We start from the raw sequence: 20,156 nt of genomic DNA, 5'->3' as shown, positions 1-20,156 counted from the left end.
AGGTCGCAAAAGGTGGGCACGTGACCCCGGGACACTGCCATCATCATAAATACAGGCCAGTTGCCAAGGGTCCAAATTTTGATCATGTGACCAGGGGGATGCTGCACTAGTCATCAGTGTGAAAAATGGTCATAAGTCACTTTTTTCAGGGCCATTGTAACTTCAAGCGGTCACTAAATGAATGGTTGTAAGTCAAGAATTGCCTGTGTTGATAAGATCATATCCAATGGCAGTAGAAGATGTCAAAGTCAAGATATCAGTAGCAACTGGGTAGTCAAACCACAATCCCTTTATATGTGTGCATTTGTTGTGGGCTCCTGAGCTGCTTTAAGAAAATCATTCCAAAGTCGATAATGAAGTAAGCCAACATGATGACTTTAGGGGAGACTCCAACGCCAAATAGCAATAGCACTTAGACTTGTATGCTGCTTCACAGTGCTTTACAGCTCTCTCTAAGCGGTTTACAGAGTCAGCATATTACCCCTAACTATTTTGGTCCTCATTTTACCGACCTCGGAAGGATGGAAGGCTGAATCAATCTGTTATCAGTTCAGTGAGATATTCTATTAAGTACCAGGAAAGGTAATATATTAATATATCCATATTGTTTAGTAATCTAAGAAATAGAAGGCTTGGTATCAGCCAGCCAGCAGTCAGTGTATTCTTGATATCATCCCTGAGATACATTCTTTCAGTATGAATCAATCTCCAATAGTCCCTTGGTAAGAGAGAAGCTGTTTTTAATGCATCATGGCCACCTAACTTTCTTACGTTCTCTGTAGGTAGATAGTGTGTATATCAGTCCCCAGCAAAGTAAGAAGGATTGTTTTCCTACCCACAATCAAATTGTTAATACTATAGAGAGCTTTGGCCCTTTTATATTTGTTTTTTTTCCTTTTGCAGTCTCATGTTTCTTCAATTTCACAACACCTTCAGGAATTATTCTTTCACCAAACTATCCCGAAGAATATGGAAACAACATGAATTGTGTATGGCTGATTATTTCAGAACTGGGGAGCAGGATACATCTTATTTTTAATGACTTTGATGTAGAGCCTCAGTTTGATTATTTGACAGTGAAAGATGATGGGCTTTCTGACCTACCAGCTCTTGGTACTTTTTCGGGCAATGATGTGCCTTCTCAAATTGCCAGCAATGGACACATAGTACGCCTTGAATTTCAATCAGATCATTCAACTACTGGAAGGGGATTCAATATAACCTATACTAGTAAGTACTCATTTTATTTTTTAAACCAAATAAGCTAGGGTTCATAGAACTAAAACAAGCACTTCTAAGACTTAATTTTGGAGACCTAATATAAATGCTTTACATAGTATGAGAATTTAAATAATTCTCCCCTATATTTTTGTTATTATTTATTTATTTATTTATGAGATTTATATACCGCTTTAAGTGCAAGCACTCTCTAAGCGGTGTACACCAGTAAGCAATGTATATATATATTTACATTGCCCCCAACAATCTGGGTCCTCATTTTACCTACCCCGGAAGGATGGAAGGCTGAGTCAACCTTGAGCCGGTGAGATTTGAACCACTGACCTGCTGAACACAGTCAGCTAAAGTGGCCTGCAGTACTGCACTCTAACTGCTGCGCCACCTCGGCTCATTAATGAAGAATTTACTGTACAGAATTAGCAGGACAATACTCATAAATATAATTTTGCATTCATTGAATTTATTTCTAGTAAGCATATATAATTGTGTACTGTTTATATGGTAGAGATGGCTAGAACATTCATTCATTCATTCATTCGTTCATTCATTCATTCATTCATTCCCATTGTGAGGACAATGAATACTTTTTACTTCTCCAAATTTTAGTAAATATCAATTTCACTCTGGTTCAGATATATCATATTTTATCATTGGCAGTATGGAGTGCCACAGAATTGTCATTTTAATTGACTGAAATAGTTAAATCATCATCTCAAACATAAAAAACCAGTGATAGAAATTAGATAGAATGAGCTTGTATGAATATAGTATATTGTAATATTGATCTATTTATTAATTGGAATTGCCCATGTCTTTTCTTGTAAAATTTAGCATTTGGTCAAAATGAGTGCCATGATCCAGGAATCCCCATCAATGGAAGACGCTTTGGAGACAGATTCCTTCTAGGAAGCTCAGTTTCTTTTCATTGTGATGATGGCTTTGTGAAAACTCAGGGCTCAGAGACTATAACTTGTGTACTGCAAGATGGAAATGTTGTATGGAGTTCAACTGTCCCACGTTGTGAAGGTAAGGCTTTACTATATCTTCAGTTATGAATCCGAAAATGTTGTTTACACTGTGTTTACTAGTTTTAATTATCCTAGATCTAGACCTAGTAATACCCTTATACTTGACATTTGAGGCTATCCTTGAAAGTTCAGGAGGATACTAACTGGAACTGTGTAGTACTGTACATCTGTATTATGTCAATATTTCATAATATATAATATATGACAGTGGTCTAATTCAGTGGTTCTCAACCTTTTTAATGCCACGACTCCCAACCGGTCGTAAGTCGAGGACTACTCAACTGGTGCAGCACCGTTTGCAGAATGGGACTTTTGGCGGGCTCAGCAGGGCAGAGACAGCCTGGACAATTCCTATTGGCTTTTGAAAGCCAATAGAATTAGACTCTATTCAAGAGAGCCTATTCTATTGGCTTTCAAAAGCCAATAGAATAAAAGGAAGTAGCACAGCTAAGGAAAAGGGGAAAAAAATGGCGGACTGCGTTGTTTGGCGACCCCCCGTGAAATGGTCGTTCGACCCCAAATGGGGTCCCGACCCACAGGTTGAGAACCACTGGTCTAATTGTTTCCAGGTCTATTTCAAAGTGGTTCTATCAATAAAATTAATGTTTTGTGATAAAAGTATTGGAAGGCATGCCTTTTCCAGTATGTTGCTACCTGAATTGTTAGTACATCATAGGATCTTTTCCAAGTGCCCTCACAATCTGAGATGTGATTGATTACTTCTCAGAGGGTGGACTTTCAGTACTTGACCCCAGCTCTAGCTGTGAATACATTTCCAGGAAGTCTACTAATGTTTTCTATTTTCTTGATCAATTTTAATTTCTTAGTACTTGAGTGTTGTTGCAATTCTAAATTTAATCTCGCTGTTCATTATGCATTTATTATGATGATTATTTTGCTTCTGCTATTTTTCATTGATTTTAATATGTTAATTTAAACTTCTGCTTTTGATTGGAATAATACAGTAATTTTGTTCCTTTTTTATGGCATATCAATTTGAGCACTAGTAGCTACAGGATGATGAGTCAGTCTTAAAATAAAGGCATATAAACATTTGTTTTGATTTATAAATGTGTCTTTTATTGCACTATTTTCATTTGAGCTGTGTCTGATGAACTATTTCATAATTCACCATAATGCCTGACTTTTTAAATCTGGGCTATTAAGTAAATACACTGAGATTAAAAGCACCCTTCCTGAGTCAGTTTTCAGAGGTAGCTGTGATCCAGTGTCATTTTCCACATGTAAAAGTAGCTCAGCAAGAAAGCTTTTTACCTTCTTTTATTGAAAGCCTGGAGAAATTCCTATAAATAGAAATGATTGAACAGATTTAGAAGGATTGTTTATGGAAATACTTTCAAATCACACAAAATACTCTTTCACATTTAATTCTACCATTTTTATCCTCCCAAGATTTGATTTCATCGAAGAATAGCTCTTAAATGTAATGGCTTAACTTAGTTAGAAGAACTCTTTTTTTTTTATGACAGACATTTGCCCCTCTCCTGGCAATTGGAAACTCAATTTCGAAATCCCATTCCCTCTAGATAGCTGGAAGACAATTTAGTATGATTATGCTTGACTGGAAGAAAGAAAGGTCTGAGTGAAACTAGAACAGAGACATTTCTCCACTTTAGCTCCTGTGAAAGAAAAATGTAACTTGGAGGAGGGAGACAATGGAATTTGTAATTCCATTTTCTCAATTTTCTTTCAATGTCCAAAGCTATATTCTAGGAGTGTTGTAACCCATTTACAGCAATTATTACAACATGGTCAAAAATCTCTTCATTTGGCATGTTCTTTTAAATCAATTTTAAAATAAATTTGTCTTTATTTTAAATGTCAGGTAAGAATCTCAAATACATTGAAGGCTGAATTCAGTGTTGTTGGATGACCTGGGGTTGATACTCAAAGCCAAATAACAATAATAATGGATGCAACCAAAGGAGTCTATGTACTAGGCCAGAGTAAAATGTATGGTATATTAATGGATATTTAAAAAAGCAAATGAAAGGATAAATAAAATTTATCTTGTAGCCCTCTGGTGCTTCTGATTACAGGTAGTACTTGACTTACAACCTTTCATTTAGTGACCATTCAAACTTACAGCTGCACTGAAAAAATGACTTAGAACCATTTTTCACATTTATGACTGTTGCAGGATCCCCATAGTCATGTGATCAAAATTCAGACGCTTGGCAACCAGCATCAATTTATGACAGTTGTAGTGTCCTAGAGTCATGTGATCACCTTTTGTGACCTTCTGACAAGCAAAGTCAATGGGAAAGCCAGATTCACTTTACAACCCTGTTACTAGCTTAACAACTTCAGTGATTCACTTAAGAACTGTGACAAGAAACATTGTAAAATGGGTGAAACTCACTTAACAACTTTCTCACTTGGCAACAGAAATTTTGGGGCTTAATTGTGGTCATATGTCGAGGACTACTTATAATCTAGAAAAAAATATGGAAGTTTTAATAGAGAGGAACATTCAGAGTTATGGATGCTTTTTCTGCCAGTGTCATTTTTAAATTCTCAAGCCTGAAAATATATTATTGAGGCATTTGAAGAAAGCACAGTTTAGAAGATAAATAATTCAATTTCAATATATTTCTGAGAATCAAGTGATTGTTCATTTTTTTTAAAAAAAATACACCTTCTCCTAAATGCAAATGTTATAGAATAATTCAAGGGGTTCCTCTGTTCTGTTAGTGCCATAATAGAACACAATATTCCCAATATAAATAGCACTGGCTGAACTTACATGGACATATTTAAGCATACTAGACTGATGCAAATTTAAAATAAAAATGAATTGAACATTCTTTGAAATCTATTTGTTTATTAGCGCTAATATATGGATGTCCATCAACACACCCTGAACTGCAATGTATGAGTGTATGAATTAAGTGCTTAATATATTTAATATTATTATACATACTAATGATAATATAGAAAGTGGCATGAAATGTGATATTGTGTGTGTGTATGTGTGTGCATTAAAAATAAACTGATGCAATAACAGGATGAAACAAAAATGATGAACTCTGATGAACTGAATTTAACGACAACTTGGCCACATTTAATATTTGACTATCTTTCACATTTAATATTTGATTTAATGTGAAGAGAAGAGAGGAGGATATATTGAAAGATTTGGTGTGGTTGACTCAAAATCATTTTGTTGTCACTCTGAGCAGGAATTTTGCTGTTATACTTCTAACAATTATTTTACTTCAGTCATATTTATTTCATTTATCAATTTTTAAAATTGCCCAGTGCAGACAAATATACTGAGATTCGACATGATCATGAACAGACTTTATCAGGGCATAGAAAATTCACAGTGGACTATATGAAGCACCAGTGTTAGATTAAACAAAATCAGTGAGTAAAATATATTTAGTTGATAACAAAGGTTGTTTTTCAAGTAAGCACTGAATTCTATTCTGCATTTAGTGTTTATGACAAACTAGGATGATTAGACAAGACAGAGCCAAAGGATTATTTGTCATCAAAATTGTAGTTTATTTTAAAATTCAACCATGGAACACTTGAATTTAATATGAATGCATTTTAGCATAATTAACACCTCAATTTAGCTGTCATTATTATTTGTTTTTCAGCACCGTGTGGTGGCCATCTGACTGCATCTAATGGCATCATTTTGCCACCAGGATGGCCAGGGTACTACAAAGATTCATTAAACTGCGAATGGGTCATTGAAGGCAAGAAAGGGCACTCCATTAAGATCACCTTTGATAAGTGAGTAAAAACAAAACAAAACTAGAAAATGCTTTGTCATTGATTTTTTTTCAGCTATATAGAGGGGTCTACAGTGTAGATGACCATATATAAATTGATAGTTTTATTCTGTAAACAAAAAGTTATTTACAAGAAGACAAAAAAATAGAAATATGGAGAGTAGTTTGCATCTCCTCTCTTCTTTATTCAGGTGATTGGCGTCAATCATAAATCAATTAAACAAAGTGGCTGTAACCATGTCCTTCCCTTTACAGTTTACCAGACCAAAGCAGGAGAAACAGTGCTTTTTTTCTAAAAAAAAAAAAAAAAAAAAGGTGCCAGAACTCACACATGCCATACAACCCGCCTTGCCTACCATACAAGGTTACATTCAAAAAAGGTGCCGGAACTCTGTTCTGGGCGTTCTATGAGAAAAAAAGCCCTGAGGAGAACCATTAATCACATAAAACTGATCAACACATCCAAAGATGTGTAGGAGGTGATAAATGAAAGATAAGTGAGCAATACAAAAGATAGGTTTAGACAATTTATTGATTATGAATTCTGGGAGTTGAAGTCCAGAGGATATAAAGGGACCATAGTTGCCCACCCTTCAGGTAGAAGCTGCTTGGAACAAAATTCAAAGAATTATGTTATACCTGCAGAATGTATTGAGTTTTGCTAATGGAAAGTATGCAAAAAGATACTCGGTGAAAGATAAAAGAAAAAAAAATCATGTACAATCATGATTGGTGAAAATTGATAAGATATTGTATACTATTTAGAAAGAGGAAAAAGTTGCAAAGGATGGAAATGGAAAAAAAGATTAATGAGGAGTCTCCAGCATAGGAATGGAATTAAAAAAAAGAGAGAGTAATGAAATTAACTATATGGGATTAATGTCCTCTCTTCTATAACTTTAGTTTAAATAATATTAAGAAATGAAATAGGAAAATAATCCTTGGGAAGAGATATTTTGTCATACAGAACAGAAAGAAATGTTGCAGTTCCTGGTCTATCACTCCATAGCTGTGCTCATCTGGGTAAGGTGCATATTGTTGTGGGAACAGACTTTGGGCCATGGTTGTTAAGCGAATCACTGCAGTTAAATGAACCATGTGGTCATTAAGTGAACTTGGCTTTCCCCATTGACTTTGCTTGTCACAAGCCAGCTGAGAAGGTCGCAAATGGTGATCATGTGACCCCTGGGATGCTGCAACCATCGTAAATACATGCCACTTGACAAGTGCCAAACTTTGATCACATGATTATGGGGATGATGTAATGGTTGTAAGCATGAGGAATGGCTGTAAGTCACATTTGAATGCTGTTGTACCTTCAAACAGTCACTAAATAAATCATAAATCCAATATGCCCTGTATATTGTTAAGCCTTGAGTTTGTAGTTTATTAGAATTCTGACTGAAAATTAAAAGAGGTAGTGATGAATACAATTTTAGAAGTGCAGTTCATATTTTTACTTTTCAACAAGTCACTGAGAAATATTTGAATGTGAGAAAGTATATTGTAGATTTTTTGTCTTAAAGAAAGCATATAAAAATGGGTGTACATCTGAATTTTAGAAATGTGCCAATATAAAAATGAAGGTTGTTTGCCCAATAAAATAGGTATGGCATGTTATGGAAATAAACATTCATGGGAATAAACGGCTTGCTTAGTAAATTGCTCAACAGGTGAGCAGAGAATAAACAAAAATACATGTGTTTCCCTTGGTTCTTTATTCTATTATGGATAAATGTACAGGTAATGTTTGTAATGTTGTTAAAGTTGTGTTGGCAGAGAATGTGAATGCATGTGGACTTTTGTATACAGATTATGCAGTTCTGTTAGCCGATAATCCAAATAGTTTGCAGCAAAAGTCAGATTGCATGATGCAACGGAGCAGGATTTCAAGAACTTATTTATCCAAGAGTAAGGTAGCTGTGTTTGACAGGAAAAAAAATTGCAAACACTACATGGATGTCCCCCAAAGTCAGTAGATAAATACCTTATAGATTATTTACTAAAGATGTTAAAAGGAATGAAAAAGAAAAGATCAAGACATGCCAAATGTAGTGGGTTGTGCGTGGTCCTTTATGAAGAATGAATGTTTGTCCAAAGAGGTGAAATTGGCTATGTGTAACAACATTCTTGTGCCCTCTTTATTATATGGAAAAGGAAAATTCATAAGTCAGGTCAAACAGGAATACTTTAGGAACGCAAGACATTTTGCTACTGTCCTTACCTGAGATAAAATAAATCAATCCCATGATAGATTTCCTGGATGTGTTACTCCTTTAACAGTGCAAACCCTTTCCTCATCTCCGAAGCCAAAAGGTTAAGAATCTTGCACAGCAAAATAGTTTTGTTTCTACATGAATGCTTTGTAAACTGGAGGGGGAAAGTCTTGAACAGACAAACAGAAGCAAGGGGTTTCTATTTCTCTAGTTGGAAAGGCTGTCAGATGAATCTACATTACTTAGACACTATTAGATGGTGTTACACATAAGTCTAATGTTTAGACCAGCCACATGATGAAACTGGTTATATTTGATGCAGAAATAATAACAACTAAAAAAATGCTTATTCCAAAGATATGGAAAACTTGACTGGAATAAAAGAGAATGATTCTTTTAGTATCAAATTTGAAACTGATATTTTGTATAACTCTGGAAAACTAAGAGTGCCACTTCACTCATTTTTTTCTATTTTTACTTGTTACTTTGATTAATTTCATCATAAGGTTAATAATTTTCTTTACTTAAGTCGTAAACGTTGTTGAACAAATACAAAACATCTACAAAACGTGTACAAGTGTAGACAAAGATTTAAGAGTCCTTTGCATCCAACTCTCGGTTATGTGAAAGTGGCAATATCTTATGTCCTTCATACATACTTTTTTAGAAAACTGTTGAATAGTGGTATATATTAACTAGAGTATTGGTCAGTCTACATTTCTCAATTTTGGCAATTTTATGCTGACCTCAACTCCCAGAATGCTGCTAGGGAATTCTGGTAGTTGAAGACCACATATCTTAAAATTGCTAAGGCTAAAAACAACTAGCCTAATCCGTTGCTAATAACTACTTGTTAGTTGCTTTTCTAAGTCTGTCTTTATAGATAGGATTGCTTGTCCAGAAGTGGTAATGATTGAACTTTGGATCTTATAGATACTAATCATGAACTTTCCTAAGTTGGATTTTACAAATAAAAAATATGTTCTACCACTGAATTATTATCCCCAAATCTCATATATATTAAATCAGACAAATGGTTTATTCATTTGAATGTTATGTTTCATGTTTTATGAGTATCATGAGATTATACATGGCCTTTTATTCCTTCAAATGTCCCAGCCCATCCTATTTCCGTGGATATAATTCACCAACTATGGTGGATTGTGTATTTTTCTGTACAATATGAAATCATTATAAAATGTAAGGAAGATATGGAAGATGTTGTGTAAGTTCTACTTCTTATCAAAAATATTATTGCTGGAGATTCCAAAAACATACCCTGAATTGTGCTTATGATTATTCTGATTTATTTGATTATTCACTTGTATGCTACCTACTTTGCAAATTCTACTGAATAAACTTGCCTTTTGTTGTTACAGATTCCAAACAGAAGTAAATTATGATACATTGGAAATCAGAGATGGACCAAGTGGTTCATCCCCATTAATTGGGGAATATCATGGTACCCAAGCACCACAGTTTCTTATTAGTACTGGCAATTTTATGTATCTGTTATTCACCACGGACAACAGCCGTTCTAGTGTTGGTTTCTTAATTCACTATGAGAGTAAGTCTGATCTTTTCCCTCACTTGTCAGATAAGAAAGGACATAGTCTGTAGCTGCATAATGGGCAGCGAAAGAGGTTAATAAGGAATCCTTTCTAAGTTCTCAGACTGTAAAGAGAAGGTGGGAGATTTGTAATTTCAGACTTGCAAGATTCTGTTAAAGTAGCTTTATAATAAAGTAGATTTAGCTTCTCTGGTCATGTCTCCTTTCTGGTTTATTTGGGAAAGCTGACACATTAGAAAGCAGAATTTTCAGGTTGGAGGGCCCATCTTCACTCTCATCTTTACCTCTTTGATTAAACTGCAACTTAAAAGATTAAAAATCCAACACATAGACTGACCAACCTCATCCTGCAACTATCACATTGCAGCATGTCACAGTCTTGTTGAGTAAAATGTCATTGGGTTTTCTACAAATCAAATCTGCTTTCCCCAACAAACAAAATCAATCAATAAGTATAGAGTGGAAGAGACCATGGAGGTCTTCTAGTCCAACCCTCTGCTCAAACAGGAGACAACTATACAATTTGAGAGAAGTGGCTGTCCAGTCTTTTCTTAAAAACCTCCAGTGATGAAGCACTCACAACTTCTGAAGGCAAGCTGTTCCACTGGTTAATTGTTTCAATTGTTAGGAAAAGACAAAAAGATAAAATCCAAATATTTGAGGGGATAATTAAAGAATAAAACAGGAAAATTGGGTGTCATCTGTTAGATATATTTTTGATATTCATTTAATTATTCACTTCCTTAATCAGTATAGGAGTTGTTTTTTAAAATAACAATTATGAAAATAACAGTACCAAAAATATTTGGGGATTTTTAATCTAATTTTGCTTGGAATTGTATTCTCTATCCTGATCAGGTGTCACACTGGAATCTGACTCCTGCCTTGACCCAGGAATTCCAGTAAATGGCCACCGTCATGGCAATAATTTCAGTATCCGATCTACAGTAACATTTAGCTGTGATCCAGGTTATACTCTGAGTGATGATGAACCACTTCTGTGTGAAAGAAATCACCAGTGGAATCATGCACTGCCTAGCTGTGATGGTAAGTAACTAAAGATATTATCAAAATAAGGACAATATCACAATTCCGTCTTTTCATATTTCATGCATTAATAAAATACAGAAAAATTGAATTATTCAGGTTACTTGTTTTTGAAACTCCTTTTGTACATGTAAGAATCTCTGCCTTACCTGTTCCTATTAATGTGTGGCTTTCTGGGAAGCATGAAAGGAAAATAATATATAATTTAATGCTATAGTCATGGTAGCAATTATTTACTTACTTTAGCTTTTCTGAGCCGCATCTCCCAAACTGACTGATAAAACAAGCATATTAAAGCAAAAATATGTTTTGTAATAATGCATACTGTACTTATATTAACAAAACAAATATTATAATCAATTTATACCAGAACATCTAAACAGCTCAGTAAGACTTACGTACTTATTTCAGCAAAAGAAGTAAGATTCATTCAGCAAAAAGCTTTGCAACTTAAAAAAAAAGACAGCAGTTCTTAACAGATTTTAGATGAGAGATATTTCCTAAGTATTTCCTAAGCCCTTTTGAAAAACCACTGTCAATCAACTTTAAAAGAGCAGGCTTTGGCTGACAAATTTTAAGGAGGTTTTGAATCAGTTGATAGAAAACAGTGAAAAGCACATTTCCAAGGGTTTATTGTTTTTTATAGCATTTTATTATTTTTTTTTATTATTACAATTCATTGGTGCTTAATGAACAATGTATTGTCTGGGTTGATTTGTTTTGCTTAGTAATACAAGTTAGGTTCTTACTCTCTATCCTGTTTTTTCAGCCACTGATAAAATAAAAAAAGGGTTTATTGTTGTGTTGTAAGTTTCTTGAAAGTACCTGGGGGTAATTAGCCAAATCAACTTACTTTTTCAGAATGTTAGTTGAGGTGTATAAATTTCAAAGGGAGAACAAAGTTTTCAGCTCAGACCTAGCTTAGAATACAATCAATATTTAGAGCAAATAGAGAACCATTGACATATTTCCAATATAATCTGGTTTATTTATTGTCCAGTACTGTTTAAATAAGGGATTGCTGAGGATTGGAGATAGTAAAAAGGTAGGAAAGAAAGAGATATGGCCATGTACCCAACCCTTTAATTCCAGGTTAAAAATGATGTGTTAATCATTCTTTAAAGCAGGGGTCTTCAAACTTGGGCCTTTAATGATTTATGGACTTCAACTCCCAGAATTCCTCAGCCAGGCATGCTGGCTGTGGAATTCTGGGAGTTGAAGCTCCACAAGTCATAAAAGGGCAAAGTTTGAAGACCCCTGCTTTAAAGACATAGCCACATGATATAACTTAACCTTCCCATAGGCAAGGTGAGTTAACATCTTTCCTCCTCATCCAAAGTAGATATTTTACATCTTCTCCCAATGTAAGCCTTGTTGTATATACCATGAGGTTCACTTTGGTAGCAACTGGCACAAAGGCTGAAATCTCTCAAGTTTCTCTAGGCTGTTATCAGCTGTTGCAAGCATACCCTGCTTTTTGGTCCCTCCTGATTGCCTTCCATGCTATTTTGGTTTGTGGTACCAACAATTATGACATCACTAGAAATATAATGATGCAGATTTATTTAGAAAAGCAGTAGACCTGGATCCTTCTAAACCAGACATGTCAAACTCGCAACGTCAACATGACGTCGCGCAACCTATCGGGACCGTTTTGCCATTGTCAGCAATGAGGTGGGCGCGGCTTCTGCGTGACGCATCTGGCCCGTGGGCCAGCAGTTTGACACCTCTATTCTAAACTGAACTATAGTACCTGTCTAGCATGCTATCTAGAAATCTTTCTGTTCCTTTATCACTATAGCCTTTATTCTTAAAACATACATTTTGAGTTTTATTATATGTTCTCATTGGATTAATTAGTTCAAATATGTCAGAATACCAGAATTCAGTAAATATATTAGATAAGTATTAAACTACAATGATACAGGAAAAACATGCTAAATTACAGCTGCTGCCAAACTACATGTCATTTATTATGCAAAGTTGAACAATTATTATGATAAATAATCATTCACAAGGAAACAGCTTTTAATTGGGTCATAACCTATTTTACTTTTTTTAATCTTCACAGAGGTTCAATTTTGATAAAGATAATAACATAGCTGTGATGAAAAGTATTTTCTGTTCCGTGAAAACCAAGGATGAGAAAAGAATTTTAAAATCTGTACTCTAACATGCCTTTAATGAAACAGTGCAACAAAGTTTCATCATAAAGTTGTTTCATATATTTGGCCCTAAGCCTAGATCAAAGACAACCAAGGAAATCTGTAATGGTATTTATTTTTAGAGATCATAATATCAAATACTCATAATTAATCTATCACATCAGAGAAAATTAAAATTATATGAAAATAATTTGGAACTGATGCTTTTTGTATAAACCTGTTTCTTTCTCCCATGTAATCTTATCCCCTCCTGATCACTAAACCAGTTGACTGTCTACACAGTGCATTTGACAACGTAACCAGCTATCTTTCAGATAGAGACCAACATATTCTATTTTTCTCTTGTTATTCTTTTTGATATATATTCTTGTAAGGTTCTTTACTATCAGGTTGCCAAGGAAACAAGACAGTCACTGGCAATTCTAAGTAGACTCCTAATGCAGATGTACACATTAATCTGACTACTACTGCTGTTGCTAATCAGTTCATTTGCTGTGATGATGTTTATAAAATTTCTATTTCAGCAGGAACCTATAATGTGTATGTAAAATGAGAACCATATAGAGTAAAGGCCTTCCTTCCTTCCCTTCCTTCCTTCCTTCCTTCCTTCCTTCCTTCCTTCCTTCCTTCCTTCCTTCCTTCCTTCCTTCCTTCCTTCCTTCCTTCTTTTCTTCCTTCCTTCCTTCCTTCCTTCCTGGCAAATTTTGCACTATTTATTAGTACCTGTTCATAATGTGTCCCCCCCCCAAATGAAGAACTTAATCATCCCTCTTAATTTTTAATTAGAATGTATTCTCTTTTGGATTAGCTCTATGTGGTGGCTATATTTATGGAAGGAGTGGAACTCTTCTGTCACCAGGCTTTCCTGATTTTTATCCCAATTCTTTAAACTGCACATGGACAATTGAGGTTTCTCATGGCAAAGGTAGGAATATTGTGTAATGGCATCCCACAAAGAGAATGCCTTAATCAAAAATGCAAACTCACCCATGGTTACTTAAACTATTTGAAAGGCAAGAGTGAAATGTAATCATCTTAACTTACTTTGGGGGCTGTTGAAGATAGCCAGTTCTGTTGGCTTATTCTCCTTCTTAACATTTCTAGGAAGTGGCCTAATCTCAAAATCAGAAATAAGCAAAACCATAATAATAATTCAGTGATTGTCAATAGAGCACCTGTAATGCTTGCACAGGTATTCTTTGATTTATTTTGTTTTAGTATGTTTTTCATTCAAATTGTGAAATCAAGATCAGGGGGTGATTTGCACACATTTCATTAGGCTCACTGCCCTAGGGTGTACAGTAACTATACTAAAAGTCTGTTAAATGTGTTACAGGAGCAATGTTTCCATGTAGACTGCTTGTGAGTCAATTTTGTGAAGTGTTAGGTGTTAGACAAATAATTGGGATACATATTCAGGTCCTCCCTTAGCCCCAAAAATCTCACTCAGTAGATTTGGGACAATTATTCTTTGCAACTTTACTTACTTTATAGGCTTGCTGTAAAGACCAAATTGAAGACGGAGTGCTTTGTATGTTGCCTTGCAATCTTTGCAGGAAAGGCAAGATATGTATCTAACAAATAATTCAATTATTATTAAGATACTTGTAGGACAGATCTTAGACAAAATGAAAAATCTCAAAGAAAATGAGTCACTAATCATTAATAGAGATTTCAGATTCAGTAATTTCAGATTCATGACTTTAAAATATTATCAATTATCAACACAGAAAACTTTTATACATCCATGCATAGTTTATTTATGTCAAAATGTAGCTTAAAATTGTTCTGATTCCACAAAAACATGTTTTGGCTTCATTATTACTGTAATGAAAATGAATGCAGATAAATATAAAATGCTTTTGTCATAGGCCAATAGTTTTTGAAAACACATTTTTTTTCTTATGACATATATCTGTAAACGTACAAAACATATTGGTTTTGAGAATTGTCCAACTATAGTATAAAATGGTTATGACAATGAATATGTTTAGGGTTAGAGTAGAGATTGGTGAATAATTTTTATTTTCTTTACTGTCGCAATATGATATATTCTGAATATTACCTATTAGCAATAAATATTTTTTGTGATATAATAGACATGCAGTAGTAGCAGTGGGTTTCTACTATGAACAGAAACAACCAAATCAATTTTGGAATAAAAGACACAGTTGAGGCCTAGCACCTTTGGCAGTAGCTGCTCTCTTAATTGCAGCAGCAACTGATCTCACTTACTATAGAACTATAGCAACTGTAGCCCAGCCTGAAGTGGAGAGGCCACAGCTGCATTGGAATTGAGATGTGACTTGGCTATGACATGGCTCTCTGAGTATGTACCATGATAAATGCGGCTCCTGGCATTCCCTTCCCTGACTCAAAAGTCTTGTTTTGGAGGAAGGGGGAGGCAATGGCAGCTTTAGGACTGAGGAAAGTATAGTGGTGCTTTACTTGCTGGGATTCTCATGGTAGAAATAAGATCAATACTAAATTCTTAGTATCATGGTTCTGACAGATAAAACCCTTCAAAACAACTTTGAGGCATTGTTTTCCTTAAATAATCTTTTATTTGGGAAACAAAGCATCGGCACTACATAGTTGAACCCAAAAACTAAATTCCCCTCCCCTGGATACAAAGTAACAAAATACAATTCCCACCCCCAATAAACAGTCATAAAGCACATCCCCCAATTAGCTTGAAGCCTGGGCTTTCTCCCCAGCTCTCCAGCCCGCCAAAAAGTTATCAGCTCTGGACCCAGTTTGTTCTTGGATTCCCACAGCAGAGTTATTATTATTATGACTAACTGAACTCTCATCCCAATCCCCCCTCCCAGCACCAACTAATTCTAAAAGCATAGAGAAAATGGCTGCATTTTCATCTGTTGTCAAAGCAAGAACATCCGATATTAGCAGCGTTGACACTTAGCTTTTTAGGATTATCAGTGGTTCAGCTCAAGAGTCCAGGTTGCAAAGTAGTTTTTGTCATATTTAAGTTATCCTGAATCCCCAAAGCAAAACGTTCTTTTCTCATCTTCCTAGGTGTTCAACTGATCTTCCACACCTTTCACTTGGAGAGCTCCCATGACTATTTGCTCATCACGGAAGATGGGAGCTTTACAGAACCTGTGGCAAGATTAACCGGATCTGTTTTACCTCCAACCATTAAAGCTGGGCTCTTTGGAAACTTTACTGCACAACTTCGATTCATTTCTGACTTTTCCATTTCCTATGAAGGTTTTAATATAACATTTTCAGGTAAAGATGTGAAAATAGTTGCTTTGTGAATTATTTATGCTTATATTAATTATTAAACAGCAAATACGAAGGGGTATTAGGTTCTACATGTTGATTAATAAACTACTTAATCTAGTTCTTTGTTACCTTTTAAAGTGCTCTCTGCTTAGTGCATATGTATTTACTTCATTGGAAGTTCTATTTATAGTGATATCTCTTACATCAGTGGTTCTCAACCTTTCTAATGTCGTGACCCCATAATATAGTTCCCCATGTTGTGGTGACCCCCAAGTGGGTGTGGCCACCAATAAGAGGGAGTAGGACGGCTAGGGAAAAGGGAAAAAAATGGCGGACAGCGTGGTTTGGCGACCCCCGTGAAATGGTCATTCGACCCCAAATGGGGTCCCGACCCACAGGTTGAGAACCACTGTCTTACATACTTACATACTTCATTATCACTATTCTCACTCTGCTTTGGATCTAAGATGGTTTAAACAACTAATTGATTAATATTTTTGAATAGGTTTTTAGCATCAGATACCAAGTTTGGTAGAAAGGTGTTTGCCAATTCTATGCAAAGCAATGATGAAATATCACCTTACGGTAAAAAAAAAAATATAGAAAAGAGATATTGTACATGGAAGAATATGCTGGAGGATTTGTATGTGTGCATTTGTGCATGCATGCACACATCCCTTTATATCAGTATTGACTCTGACAACTGCCTGAATTTGTCCCAGCAGTTTTCTTGGCAAGATTACAGAAGCCTCTAGCCCCTGCTTTCTTCCTTTCTTCCTGAAAGAATATGACTGACCCATGTTCATCCAGCTTGTTGTTTTTTTTTTTTTTTTTTTTTTGCATAAGGCAGGATTAGAACTCATATCTCCTGGTTTGTAGCAAAGTGGCTTAACCTAATACCAACAGTCATGTTAAAATCATGACAAAATGGCTAGGATTCAGGGTTGTTGTTTTTTTCAATTTTTGGGAATTGTGTTCAGGCTTAGTAATATAAGATACCTCTGAATAGATCTCCAAGGGGTTACTTTGCTTTGACAACATCTTAAGTGAAACACCCTCTCAGAACCGCTTCACTGGACAACCCCTGGTTTGTAAGATTAAAATAGAGCAGATACTGTTTTTCCTTGCCTAATTCAAATGCTTTTTTCAATTGTCTTCTGGCTGTTGCCAATGTTGCTTCAGATTGCAAAGAAACATGAAAGATATCTTACTGAGCAAAACATGTGCCTTATCAAAGAAAACTGTTTCATTTCTGTAGCATAAGTGTCTTCACTAAGACAAATTCAAAGCCATTTTGAAGGTGTTCTAAATTTTTCATTCTCCTTGATTGACCTAAGTCCATGGGCTCATTTCAAGAAATTACGAAAACAATTTCAGAAAGTTATGCGTAAAACGACAGTTGTTACTTTGATTACCAATAACTTTGAGAACCAATAAAAATATCTTGTTACATCGTAATGTTCTCCAACTTACTCCTTCTATTCATATAAAGATTTTCATTTCACTTTTCTATACATATGCATAAGGTATATTCCATGAAGTTGAAGGTCACGGTGTGATAAAATAAAAATTATTTGAAAGAAACAGAAGCAAAAATAGAAGTACTGCCTTGCTTAAATATTAGGCACCTAACAGACAACATTCTGCCAGAATAAAAATGTTTCATTATTTGAGAAAAGGTATTCAGAAAGGTATTCAGAAATGGGAATATCTGCATTTTATAGCCTATGCTATCAATATAGAAGAAGCTATATTGTTCTATATTATACTACAATTTTAATCTATTTTAATCTTACAAACCAGGGGTTGTCCAGTGAAGCAGTTCTGAGAGGGTGTTTCACTTAAGATGTTGTCAAAGCAAAGTAACCCTTTGGAGATCTATTCAGAGATATCTTATATTACTAAGCCTGAACACAATTCCCAAAAATTGAAAAAAACAACAACCCTGAATCCTAGCCATTTTGTCATGATTTTAACATGACTGTTGGTATTAGGTTAAGCCACTTTGCTACAAACCAGGAGATATGAGTTCTAATCCTGCCTTATGCAAAAAAAAAAAAAAAAAAAAAACAAGCTGGATGAACATGGGTCAGTGATATTCTTTCAGGAAGAAAGGAAGAAAGCAAGGGCTAGAGGCTTCTGTAATCTTGCCAAGAAAACTGCTGGGACAAATTCAGGCAGTTGTCAGAGTCAATAGTGATATGAAGGGATGTGTGCATGCATGCACAAATGCACACATACAAATCCTCCAGCATATTCTTCCATGTACAATATCTCTTTTCTATATTTGAGAAGGTTGCAATGAAAGAATAGTATGAGATAGAGTGTCTTTGCCTGCGTCCTGACCCTAAGACAGTGGTAGCGAACCTATGGCACAGGTGCCAGAGGCGGCACTCAGAGCCCTCTCTGTGGGCATGCGCGCCGTCACCCCAGTTCTAAGCCTTCATCTGGGTTTTATAAAACCTTTTCACTTTAGGCCTCCACCGCCGTGTACAAAAAAAAAGGTTCAATCAGTCAATTTCAACTTCTCGCAGAAAAAAAAAGATCTTGCAAATTTGGAATTGATTGATTGAACTTTTTACTCCCACCCAGTCTGCTGTTACCACTGCAGCCACGCCCACCCAATGGGCCATACCCATCCAATGGGCCACACCCACCCAGCACCCGCCGATGCATAAGTGGGTTTTAGGTTGCAGTTTGGGCACTCGGTCTCTAAAAGATTTGCCATCACTGCACTAAGACATTTAGGTTTAATGGGAGCTATTGAATTGTGCCTAGGAACAAATTAGCAACCAGGGCAGATAGAGCTGGAGAGTATAAAGTATCTGGAGAGTATAAAGAATCAGGAAGAAGGATCCGAAAAATTAAAGAGAGAACACTACAGATAATTTATTATAGTCTTATCCAATTTAGATGGAATTTTCAATTAAAATCAATTTATGAATTTCAAATCCATTTGGGAAAATCATATTGCAACTCATTCTGTGTCAGAAAAAGAAAATGTTTGTGACAAGCCTATGGACTTTTGAACAGATTCAAAAAATACCTTTAAAACATGTGTTTTGCCATTTCTCTCATGCCCGTTTGCAATCACAGCCAGATGCATTTTTGCTTTTAGATACAGTGTACAATACATACAGCTTTTACATGGTGTGATCCTTTTTCAAAGTTCATATGATGAATATGACAATCTCTCCTAGTCAGTTAAACTTTGTTACTAACTCACAAGCCCTACTAGTGCCTCACTCTGAATGGTAATCTGAATGCATCCCTGTTGCCAAGGAAACTGTGTTGATATTTTTGTTTTATTATGTGGAATTAGCAATTTTATTGCCAGGAATAATGCATTGTATTGATTTAGCTCTATTCTCACATTAGCCTAATTCCATTATCAGAAAAAGATTACATGATATTGAAGTTAGATTCAAGAATGCTGGTGTTTGAGTGGGGAAATAAGATTTATGCACAATATTTACTATAAGAAAATAAAATAAACTGGCGCTATTATTTTAAAAATAAAATATTATATTTTATAGACACATATATTAGAAAAGCAGGTGAGAGAAGGAAAAATGGTCAAAGAAAGCTTCAGCATCGTAAATACAGGTTAACATAATATGAACAGTAAGAAAGCAGAAGAAATAATTAATGGTTAAGATTTAATAATGACCATCAAATTTAAAAGGAAAAAATATATTGAGAGGGATTTTCCAGAGAAGTTGTCAATAGAAAAGTGAAATCCTTCATAACACCAAAACAAATCTCATTAAAACCACCTTTTTCACAGCCTATTTGCACTTACCATTTTACTTTATGGATTTGTAAATTTCTGCCACTACTTTTTTAAACATCTTCCAATTGATTATTACCTACTT

General features: G+C 35.1%; 1 protein-coding gene across 1 annotated transcript in view; it reads left to right on the top strand.

Annotated features, from left to right (window-relative positions):
• The window catches only part of CSMD1 (CUB and Sushi multiple domains 1), a 510,216-nt gene that overhangs the window by 287,939 nt on the left and 202,121 nt on the right, over window positions 1–20,156 (top strand). Inside the window, exons 10-16 of the mRNA XM_039322597.1 lie at window positions 904–1,230; window positions 2,071–2,265; window positions 5,897–6,035; window positions 9,630–9,817; window positions 10,679–10,867; window positions 13,841–13,957; window positions 16,069–16,284. Coding sequence (XP_039178531.1) covers window positions 904–1,230; window positions 2,071–2,265; window positions 5,897–6,035; window positions 9,630–9,817; window positions 10,679–10,867; window positions 13,841–13,957; window positions 16,069–16,284 — 1,371 coding nt within the window. The remainder of the gene's footprint in view (window positions 1–903; window positions 1,231–2,070; window positions 2,266–5,896; window positions 6,036–9,629; window positions 9,818–10,678; window positions 10,868–13,840; window positions 13,958–16,068; window positions 16,285–20,156) is intronic.

The sequence above is a fragment of the Crotalus tigris genome, unplaced genomic scaffold (assembly GCF_016545835.1).
Source record: "Crotalus tigris isolate CLP2741 ecotype Arizona unplaced genomic scaffold, ASM1654583v1 scf7180000024117.2648584, whole genome shotgun sequence".
Lineage (NCBI taxonomy): Eukaryota > Metazoa > Chordata > Lepidosauria > Squamata > Viperidae > Crotalus > Crotalus tigris.
The sequence above is the reverse complement of the archived record's forward strand: the minus strand, read 5'-3'. Positions and strand labels throughout refer to the sequence as shown.